The following is a 12,320-nucleotide window of genomic DNA, read 5'->3' as shown; positions in this document are numbered from 1 at the left end:
TACGATTACATGGTGTTCGATATACTGGTATACGGTTAGAAGCCCGCTGTCAACACTCAATGGGCTACTCTTTTCGATCTTTCATATTAACTAATCCACAGACAGGATAGTACATACCACGGCCTTTGTTACACCAGTTAAATCTACACAAGACAGAGCTCAGTAGATATAACACACACGCATGCATGCACGTACGCGCGCCTTTTTGGTAAAACTAGTGTGTACTTGTCCTTTGTAAACTATGCTAGTCAGTGGCGTTAAAAAAGTAGTTGTGATTATCAATTTTTTTTATAAATTAAGGAGAAGAAACTGCAGGTTCTAAAAAAAAAAAAAAAAAAAAAATCAAAAAAAAAATTCAAAATTAAAACGTTTGGCATGTTTATGTAGAATGTCATACACCCACCACACACTTCGGCGAATCACGTACAGAAATCAGTCGACTTCACTATCGCCCTCTGCCGGCGGAGCTGAGAATTACCCGTGTATAGCCTTGGTCATGTGACCATCATAACAGCTCTATCTGTGATCATGGAGTGGCCGGCGGTGTTACAAGCCGTGTTATATTTTTTGACCATTTCGCTGTCGTCCACAGTTAAAGTGGAGGAAAAATACCACAAATCACTTTTAGAAAGAAGTCAGGATATTATCCGAGCCGCCGACGCAGAAGAGTCAATATATTATAAAAAGGATATACCTCATTTCCATGGTAAGTTTATTTTTAATTAAAGATATATCGATTAAAAAAACTAATTTTAAGTTCAGTATTTAATTTTTAAATAACCATTTTAATAAGAACTATCTGTTATTGTAAGTTCATAAACTTTCTTTTATTGTTATTGTTTTATTTATATTGTATGTGTGTGAATATATGTATGATACAGTTTTCTCAACTGGCAAGTTGTCATGTTAGATGCACATGTATGTATGCGACATAGGGAACACAACTTTCCGTACTGAACCAGAACAGTATTCGTTTAATGCTGCCATTCAATATTCAGAGCATGATCCACTTTAAATCCATGAATGAATTTAAAAAATAAAAAATAAATAAATGAACAAGAGGAGGGGAATAAATAGTGCATCTCGGAGATGGCGGCGCTATCTTTAAGTGTGTCACTTTAGAAAGTTTTTGTTTGTTAACGGTACGCCGCTGTCGTCTGCTATCAAACCCGGACCAGATTCCTTTGATTGTTATCAAATTGGACTGCGAGGCGCATGACACCACAAGGTACTATCTCTGATTGGCGATAATGGGGCGGGTATCCGTACTAGTACAGCTCGCCCGGCGGTTACAGGGTGTCGGCGGCGACATTCGGCATGGTTCGAATCGACACTGTTTGTCACCCCTCTCTCTGCCCGGTAGTATTTGATCAAGCGTACCGTTCACACGGCCTCTACAGTATATACACGTACACACGAAACGGGGTTCGACAAATCCACTAGCCATCGGTCCGGGCTGTAGTGAATGTTTGGTCCGGACTAGTAAAACTTGTCAACCGAATTACTGTAATACACAAAGCTTCTGTTAGAGCTAGTGACTTCCTCAAACATTTGTCAAACACTACACGATAGGACCGTATGTAGCGGGGACTCAGTGTGTGTATGTGCGTGTCTGTGTGTGTGCGTGTGTGTATGTGTCTGGCTGTGTGTGTGTGTGTGTGTGTGTGTGGATTGTGAAAGGTGTGCGTGTGTGTGTGTGTGTGTATGTATATGTGTGTGTGTGTGTGTGTGTGTGGATTGTGAAAGGTATGTGTGCGTGTGTTTGTGTGCGTGTGTTTGTGTGTGTGTGTGTGGGTTGTTAAGGGTATGTGCAACAAGAGGTGTTAGTACATGGTGATATGGTGAGGCTCGAATGAAGATTAAAAATGTTTGGTTGTGTTTATATTTTATTATAAATACAATAGGGGACGACATTGCTATTTTAAAAACAGAAAAAAAACAAAATCATAAAAATCAGAACATTTGGTATGTTTCTGTAGACTGTTAAATCATAGCCCCTAAAAAAATGCAGTTTAAAAGTTGACACTGAATTTATTCTAGCTTTTAGTAGGGGACATATACCATTTTAGTTAGCTTTGTGTTTTGGGGATAGATTGTCATATATACATGACAATACATACTAGTGTATCTGCATGTGAATACAGACTGGTAGGTGTCCATTTTAAACGTGGCAACCTTCTTGAATACGGCAGGTTCCCATTTTAAACGTATCCAAGGGCAGAATCAAAGGAGGGAACTGTTTTATTTACAATTTTCACTTCAATGAAGTTCCCTATTCAGGAGTTAGTCCATCATTAATGTGCCCTTTTGTCCTTGGTTCTCTCCCTAGCATACTTCCTGGTTTTGCGCTTTGTAGTACCCTCTTCCTTGGAAAATCCCGCGACCGCCCCGTCCCTGATTCTTAGTTTTACTGTTTCGCACAGATATTTAGGCTTGGCACGACTCTGCAGAACAGTCGTTTGCAGAACATACACCAGTATAATACTGTCCCAAAATATTGACTATGAGAATCAATATATTGGCCATAGTATTAAGGTATTTAGAAACCTGTCACGTTTCTCAGGGTATTATCTATCAAGAGAGATTTCTCAGAAACAGCTGTTGTTTATCCGTCTCATGTGTTTAGGGGTGCCCCAGAGAACATAACACGAGAGGTGTTGTGGTGCAGTTTAGTTCCCACCGTCTAGATTAAATACATGTAATGCGATTTCATTTACATTAAAATAAATTTCAGTTACACAATTAAAAAACAAGGTAGTTGCCGTCCATCCTTTTCCCATTTAATATATTTAAAAAAACCCAGCCTTTAAAGTCGCAGGTCCTAGTTTTAACTCGTCAAAATGGAGACTAAGTTTAGTTAATCTACAAACCTGTAACATATTTGGATAAAGTTACAGTAGAGTGAAACTGCGAGGGAGCACAAGTAGCCCGACCAGGGTCGCTAGCGGCCAAGGTTTTGTTTTGGTGCTGTTAACTTTGCAAATGCCCCGTAGGATTAAGTCCAAAAAGGAAAAGTTTACGTAATTTTGTGAAGGTAAATTTGACGCATAATTTGTAGCGTTTCATCGAAATTGAAAATGGAACTTATTGGTTGATTTCACTTAGTAGATCGATAGTTAGCTACTTGCATCGTAACACTGTAAACGTCTCATACAATATTATATACCACCACCAGGGAAAAAATCAAATACAAATATACAACTGAATTTTTATTTTTCATAAATTATCTTTCCAACTGTATATTAACAATATCAATAATATTTCATACACACATGCCTGTGCCAAAACACTCCAAAATGTCAGTTCCATAAATTGAACAAGAACGGACATCTACTTTCGGTTTTTTAGGAACCTCTGCACATCCTAAATTTAGTCCGAATGGTGCAAAATATCGCGTCCATACTTCGAATAAATCGCGCTTCGAATTTAATAGTAGACCTACAAAGGTACAGCAAAAAAAGCAAATTGAACATTAAACGAAGGCAACTAGATCAGTACTTACAAACTTGAAGTAATAAAATTGAGTCAACCACTAAAGGCTAAATATATAAGATTTTAAAAAGGAACCTCAAATATTTGGAAAATTACTTTATTAAATTAACCGGAAAAATGTGGACCATCCTTTTAAAATTCAGAACACGTAACGGTTATTTACCCAGAGAAATAAAACACTGGACCGGCACCTGCGTCAAAAACACTCGTGTACACTGCGATGCAAATGATGTTATTATTAAAGACGATATCACTATATATTTAATGTAATTATTATATGATTATATGAATACAGAATACACATAAAATGACTATAAAGCCATATTACAATAATAAAAATAAATAAAACAAAAGAAAACAAAGAATAAAAACAAACACCTCCTACAAAAAACCCAACCCAAAGAATCGTTTAATTGTAAAAACATAAGCACTCTCAGAAAAAATTCTAAATTAATTTCTTAAATTACAAGCAACTTCAGCAAACGGTAGATACACATCTCCAATATAACCAAGGCACTGTATGAAGTATATTAATTTATTAAAAATGTTATAACTAAATTTTGTCAAATCTCGCCACCACGTGTCTCCTATATAACAGTTATATTGTATCATGTATGCATACATATTTTACGAAGAATTCATGTTGTCAATGTAAATAATATTCATGTACAATAATTCCTCAAATGGAATGTTGTTGTCTAATGGCCTGAGGATATCGAATAAAGTTTCAAAGTAAAGTTTTAAAGTAAAATTAAGGTTCATAAATATGATAAACCTGCGTTATGAATACTTTTAATGGATTTGGTTATTACAGATGACTTTGCTTCAATGCTATAGAATTTATTTTAAACGAAAGGAACAAATGTTTTTATTTAGCGACACACTCAACACGTTTAAACGATTTACAATTATTGCCAATTTTGGTGACAATCTAATTCAACAGTATTTACATTCCAATTTTATGTATTTATTTATTTGTTTTTAAGTCGCAGTTTATTTGTAATATAATGTGCACATACTTATTCAGTTTAGGTTCACGGACTTGTGTCATGTATTTAATATTAACACGTTATGATTTGTGAATTTATGGTAATTCATTGTTAATTTAAATCCATTTTTTTTGACATACCTGGGTATTTCAAAAACAAAAGTCTGCGATTATGATGTTTTAATACATCTCAACACGTTGAAAATAACACCAATGCGATGCTTAGTCTGTGGTAGTGAAAAGGTTATCTGCGAAAGTATTAAATTACAATTATGCTCTTTTTTATTATTTACATGCGAATTAAATTGTTTAAAACATGGATCATAATCAATGAGATAAGAATTACCTCTGTTGAAACGAGTTATCGTTTGGTCTGTAGTATTGTGACAAACGCACATCCATCCCTCACTAATCATATCTCCCAGTGAACAAATCCATTGGCCTTTATGTACAGGTGGTCGTTATATTTAAGTTACATGCAGGAACGAAGTGTCTTTTGTAATAAAAACGTGGTTGTTGTACAAGGTGACAGGTGTTCTTTTACAGATCGATTTTGTGAAATAGTTTTATACATTTTATTTTAAAAGAATAAACTCAAATACATACATGTATTTACTTATTTATTTATTTACTTACTTATTTATTTATTTATTTATTTATTTACTCAGTCGGTTGAGTGCTCGCATGAGGTGCTTGCGTCGCAGGATCGAACCACCTCGGTGGATCCATTCAGCTGCTTTTTTTCTCGTTCCAACCAGTGCACCACAACTTGTCAAAGGCCGTGGTATGTGTTTTCATGTCTGTGGGAAAATGCATATAAAAGATCCTTTGCTGCATACGAACAATGTAGCGGGTTTTCTCTGATGACTACGAATCAGAAATACCAAATGTTTGACATACAATAGCCAATGATTAATTAATCAATGTGCTCTAGTGGTGTCGTTAAAGAAAAAAACCCTTTTAATTAATATAATTAATATATATATATATATATATATTTATTCAAGAGAAAACAACATATACTGCCATGTTACTGAATCGGATTAACAAAACGTAAATGTTTTTCTTTCAAATCGTTTTTCTTCTTCTTTTTCTGTATTTGCCTGTATCAACCAGTTTTGGGAGGCAGTATCACCTTCCAGCAAATCTGTTTGATCTCGTCGACACGTGAACATTCGGAATACTCTCCGTGTTATTTCAGTTCCGCACCCATGACTGTCCACCCTTCCGCGCTCTCTCCGGGTGGTTGGGCCAGATGGAACAATTTAGCGGCAGATTGTCGTGTTTATTGGATACGGAGGTACCGCGACACGGTGTTGGTCGTGTCGACTGGAGGCAGATACGGCTTTCCAAACGACTGTCCGCAGTCGGTCACAGCGCGGGAACAGAAAACGCACTTTCTTCGCCGGCTTTTCTCAGCTGGCTGCGGCGGTGTTTACCCGCAGATATTGCGTTTGAATGAACTCATATGTATACTTTATGAATGTGTGTGTGTATGTGTGTGTGATTCATAAAGATTTAATTAAAGAGTTCGTGAGTTGCAGCGGGGTCTGCGATGGGATGTAGTTTAGTAGGATATTTTCAGTAAATGAACCATCTTTCGGTGTATAGTTACAGTAGTCTAAGGAGACAGACAGACAGATTCTTTATTTACGTCTCACCTTGTGTACAGATTTAAAAAAAAAAACCCCAAATTCAACAATAATAATACAATAAAACGGCATTAAATGAACACAATCTGATTAAAATTAGCTCTACTGGTCTATCAGTAGATCTAACAGCATTGCGTGGACTCCCATGTCCAGGTGACATTTCATCTATAAATAACAATTTAAATATCGACCAATTATACTTCGACTTTTATAGCGTTATTTGGGAACATACAAATTCTAAAAATATTGGGTGAGACTATTTATGCAATAGGCGAATTTGTTGGTCTGTTTCAACATTAAAAAAACAGGGGGAAAACAGATTTTATGGCAATACCATCACGGTTTTTTTTTTTCGTTTTGAAACGAATTTTATATAAAATTTGATATTGAAATTATTTTCCAGCATACTTCGTAATTCACCCGAATCATTTCGTATACCCTCGGCATAATCCTGAATGTTTTCACATTCTTTTTAAATCACTTTTCAAATTTCAAAATTGACCGCTTAATTTTGTTTTTGTCCCGGGACAAGCCCCTGGCTATCCATAGACAGGCCCCGGGACGGACATGCTCGAAACTCTAGTGGTATATGAGCATGTAAAAATTATTCGCACTCGCACTCGCACTCAAATCACTGGCATGATTTTGCAAGTAAGCTTTTGACTGGTCGAATGAAAGGTCAACTGAACATGAGCTCCAATCGGGTGCTGTTAGATCCACAAGTAACACATGTAGTAATTAACCAGTGGAGCTAATTCTAATTAGATTGAAAAGCACACAGTCGGCTGTAAAACTCAATTTGTGTCCATGAAACCAGCATTAATGTCCACAAATGGTCAGATACAACATAGTTTAACAGTCTTATGAGAACTTTATTCAACATAATTTAAGAAACATTTTGTAAGCATATATCAAAACAATAACAATTATAAAACATAATTTAAGAAACATTTTGTAAGCATATATCAAAACAATAACAATTATAAAACATAATTTAAGAAACATTTTGTAAGCATATATCAAAACAATAACAATTATAAAACATAATTTAAGAAACATTTTGTAAGCATATATCAAAACAATAACAATTATAAAAGTTAAAGTTTGTTTTGTTTAACGACACCACTAGAGCACATTGCTATATTAATCATCGGCTATTGGATGTCAAACATTTAGTAATTTTGACATACAATCTTAGAGAGGAAACCCGCTACATGTTTCCATTAGTAGCAAGTGATATTTTATAATCACCATTCCACAGACAGGATAGCATATACCACAGCCTTTTATACACCAGTCGTGGTGTACTGCCTGGAACGAGAAAAAGACCAATGGGCCCACTGACGGGGATTGATCCTAAACCGACAGTTTACTACTGGGCTAGGTCCTGCCCCAATATTATAGACTACGCAGTGTCATCCAAGATAGAATTCGTTCGGCCAACTTTTGTTCATAAATTGCTACCTCGACACCACAACGTATGTGAATTTGGTGGTGAGAAATTACAAATGCCCAGAAAGTCATTAACGAATAATTTACGAATACAATTTACTTGCTAAAACATATTTTAAAGCAAAAAACCCAAAAACAAAACAAAACAAAAACACCCTTAACTTTTCTCTTTTTGTTTTCTATGATTTCTCCCTCACTCAAAAATATTAATAAATCTCAACTTTTGCCATAGTTCTACAGGAACAATTTCGCCGAATTAAACGGCTCTATAGACCAGACCCACTGGGCTTTTCCCCAGATTCAGTCAGTTTTCCACGACTGATACAATGGAATGTTATGTGATAATGTGCTATCCTGTCTGTGAACAACTCATTTCCGCTAAAGTGAAGAGTACAACCAACCTTTCACTTCCTTGTAATATAAAGCAAACATTTTCTTCACATGCATCGTTTGCTGATTGGGGGGGGGGGGGGGGGGGGGGGGGGCGAGTACAGCGCGCGGTCGGTGTGGGATCGATCCCCGTCGGTGGGTCCATTGGTCTATTTCTCGTTCCAGGCGGTACACCACGGCTGGTATATCAAAGGCCGTGGTATGTACTATCCTGTCTGTGGGATAGTGCATATTAAAGATCCCTTGCTACTAATGGAATTATTGTAGCGGGTTTCCTCTCTATGACGGTGTCATAATGGCCATGTTTGACATCCAATAGTCGATGATTAATAAATCAATGTGCTCTAGTGGTGTCGTTAAACAAACAAACTTTAAAAACAAACGTTTGCTGGTGCAACCGAACTTATAAATTGTTCGCATCAAGGAACTGAATAGACTGAAACAAAAATATACGTTTTGTCTGCATTTCCTCAAATGTTCGCTCCAGCCAGTGCACCACAACTGGTACAACAAAAGCCGTGGTATGTGCTATCCTGTCTTTGAGATGGTGCATATAAAAGATCTGTTGCTGATAATGGTAAAATGTAGCGGGTTTCCTCTCTAAGACTATATGTCAGAATTACCAAATGTTTGACATTCAATAACCGATGATTAATAAAGTCAATGTGCTCTAGTGGTGTCGTTAAAACAAAACAAACTTTATTTGTTTTTCATCATTACTCTTGAAATATTGACAACATTTCTATGATTTAACCGTGTAAATAAGTTAATGGCTACATATACCCATTCCGGGCCCCGAGTAAGTAATACATAATAATCGTATTTCGTCGTTTGTAAACAAGACCCATCTACCAACCCTTTTCAGTTTCATAAAGCGAATGCAAAGTTGTCAATGAAAATTCAGCCAGCGAAGAGAGTACCGCTGCCAGTTACCAGCACATGAGCACGCAACCAATTGTCCACCCTCTACTTGTTGGTCACCGCACGCGCTCACGCCCATTGTTCCGCCGTTTTACAGGGGGCATTTTTACGACCCCGTTAATAGTGGAGAGTAGGTGCAAAAATAAACGGTAAAAGGATGGAATTTCAAACCTTAAAATTTGTCTGACTGCACCTTTCATAACATCATGCCGCTTACACAATCGGTGCTAAGATTTCTATCGTAAAAGTTTCTCCCACGATGGTCTGCACATGTAAGAGAAGTTCAAGGTCAGATTGGAATACTTAACAGATTCAAAGGAGTTTTTGTGTGATAAGTATAAAGAGTATGCATCAAAGAAATATTTCCAATTTATGCTTCAGCTTTTATGTGGCAATAAAACGAACGACAGAGTAATGCCGTTATATTCCTGGTTTTTAAGTATTTTAAAAAAACCCATCTCAGTCTTTATTTAAATTTAAAAAGCATCCCGATGTTTATGCGACTTACAAACTCGCGCACTGTGTTTTAAATATGTAACTTTAAAAAGCAACCCAATTTTTATTTAAATTCCTCCACCTTTATATGACTTTTAACTCGCTCACTGGTTTATAAATACAATTTGCAAAAGCACTCCAATGTTCTATTTAAGTATATTTACCAGGGGCGTAAGCTGGGGGGGGGGGGGGTAGCAAATGGTCCGCTTTCAGTACTAAAACATACAGGTTTATAAATATGGAGTTTCGGGTGGTGCAAAAACAAAATAGAAAAAGGTCCACTTGGTTCATATTCGACCCCCCCCCCCCCCCCCCCCCCCCGGTCCAGATCACGCTATGCCCCTGTTTACCATAGTCTGACACCCAATAGGCGATGTATTTTTCGTGCTGGAGTGTCGTTAAACGTTTATTCTATTTAAATAATAAAATTCTCAGCCTCGAAAAAGGTAACACCTCCACCCCACCTCAAACAACAACAACAACAACAACAACAACAACAGCAACATGAAACTCTTCAAACAAATAGGCAAGCAAGCAAGGAAGTATGCGAACTATCTTTCACAGTATTTTAAAGTCCCAAAATAAAATAATCAAGTTTTTATTTTACTGAAAACATTTTTCGAAAAAAGGAGAATTGTATCCAGACCCATAATCAATGCAACACATCCAGACGGAGATGCCAGTTTGAATAAAAAGGAATGGAAGAACATTAGTACTATACAAATCTATTAAACGCAAGATAAAATATTTTCTATATGACATGATAAGCACACGTACAGAACGATTTACCTACTGCTTTGTACACACTAGAATTCCTTGTGTAACAAAATACTCTCTAATGTGGTTTCCTTTGGTTCGCGGTAACTTAACTCTTTCTTTCAGCGATCTTTTCATTTGGAAACCATCCCCTTTCTGTACGACTGAACACCCCACGTAGCTTGTACCTGAAGTGTCGCTGTTTGTACGTCTCTTATTCAACACCTACCCATCTATACCTCGTGTAACGTACACCGGTTGATATATTTTCACAACATATTTGCTAGCTGAAATGTAAAGAGTTTTAAATCCAACTGAGTTTGGTTCCATTTGTTCAACGTTTGACGGGGAAGATTAAAATCACGAGAACTAGTAAACTAGGAATATAATCAGTTTGTTCAGCATTTACTGACAAATTGAGAACTGAATTTTATAGATGTTTTATGAGAAGTAGGGAGGGAGAAATGGAGATCAAGAGAGAGACAGAAAGAGAGGGATATCGAGAGAGAGAGAGAGAGAGAGAGAGAGAGAGAGAGAGAGAGAGAGAGAGAGAGAGAGAGAGAGATATTCACAAAGAAATGTTGGACAAAGGCTTAATGTTGGCCAAGGTGCAACATTTCTTTGTTAATTTCCATCTTAGTGCCAAACAAAAGCCCAACCCCTATCTTCTAGTGTCATGTTTCCACAAGGCACTTGCACGAATTTGAAAATAGTACCATGCTGACATATTACAATTAACCGTATGTTGAGTGACAATTACGCACATGCAGCAACAACTGCACATGCATTTCATCTTCATCAAAATTAACCATCTACACAAAGAATATTGCTACGTGTATTCCATACAAAGTGGGGTTTTATTTTCATTATGCGACGCAGATATAGACATATGGGATTGTTTTCTGCATCTGATTATTAGGCACAATAGTGAAAATTCTCTTCTGTTCAGTATATTTTATATAGTTTATTATATAATTATTATATATCGTCTCAAACGTTCGTTCATATACCTTTGTCTACAGGACACAAAATGACCGATTTCCCATTATGCTGGGGGTGTTGTTAAATATTCGTTTTTTCTTTCTTTCATTCGTTCGTTCGTTCGTTCATTCATTCACCCATTCGTTCGTTGGCTGGCTGTTTAGTTTATTGTTTTTTCGTTCATTCATTCGTTCGTTCTTTCGTTTGTTCGTTCGTTCTTTCGTTTGTTCGTTTGTTCGTTCGTTCTTTCGTTTGTTCGTTCGTTCATTCATTCATTCATTCATTCATTCATTCATTCATTCATTCTGTCAGTCATTCTGTCAGTCAGTCAGTCATTCATTATTTCAAATACGATCTGTGATACGTTAGTGTTCTGTTTTCGTTTTGATATAATACCACACTTTCTGAACTTCGAAGGATCACGTAAAGCAGACACTGTATTCGTTCGCGTTTCCTCCACAACTTTCGTCCATATGAATGACCTTTTACTGAAGACTCCACCGCTGAGCAAATAAACAGCACCTTGCACTTAATATGGCAGTTGGTTGTATAAGAAATCGGTTAAGGGTTCTTTGTTAGCCATGGAGTGCAGCTTGAGATTACAGTATTTACTCTCAGCATCTTTGCCCGTCGAGATTATTGTACTATTCCGTGACCTCAGATTTATTTTCATCCCAAGGGTCACCAGTAAACTGACGTACCTTTTCTTTTTGTTCGTTGGCGTATTATTTCTTTTTCTTTTGAAAACATAGGACATTATTTTGTTACGCGTTAGCGCAGCAGTGAAAATTACCTTAGCCGTCCGGGCTCCCATTCTTGAAGGGAATTAAAAGAAAACGCTGGATTCTGGATAACAGTGGTTATTCATATTAGCATTGTTACCAAAAACGCTATGCAAGTTTGCATATGATTCACTATGCATTTTAAACATGAATTACAACTAATATAATATTGTAGGGAGAGGCCTTAATATACGCACTTACCTGTTGGCCAATCCCAAATTTGATCTGCAAATAAATATTGTTTAAACCAACTAGTATTATGAGTAGATAGATGAAAATACATAGTGAAAAGACTTCAGGCCAGCTCATTTTGCCCAAATGTCTCCATCATGTTTGCCAAAATTCGAAGGTTTGCTCCATCAGTGATGAAGGGGTAGTTACCGCCTCTGATCCCATGTTTCGTACGCTTAT

At 36.8% G+C, this 12,320-nt stretch overlaps 1 protein-coding gene across 1 annotated transcript in view; it reads left to right on the top strand.

The window, feature by feature from the left end:
• Positions 1-12,320, top strand: part of LOC121375695 — a 28,386-nt gene continuing 16,066 nt past the window's right edge. The window contains exon 1 of the mRNA XM_041503286.1: positions 1-706. Coding sequence (XP_041359220.1) covers positions 529-706 — 178 coding nt within the window. The 5' untranslated portion in view covers positions 1-528. The remainder of the gene's footprint in view (positions 707-12,320) is intronic.

This window comes from Gigantopelta aegis, chromosome 6 (assembly GCF_016097555.1).
Source record: "Gigantopelta aegis isolate Gae_Host chromosome 6, Gae_host_genome, whole genome shotgun sequence".
Taxonomy (NCBI): domain Eukaryota; kingdom Metazoa; phylum Mollusca; class Gastropoda; order Neomphalida; family Peltospiridae; genus Gigantopelta; species Gigantopelta aegis.
The sequence above is the reverse complement of the archived record's forward strand: the minus strand, read 5'-3'. Positions and strand labels throughout refer to the sequence as shown.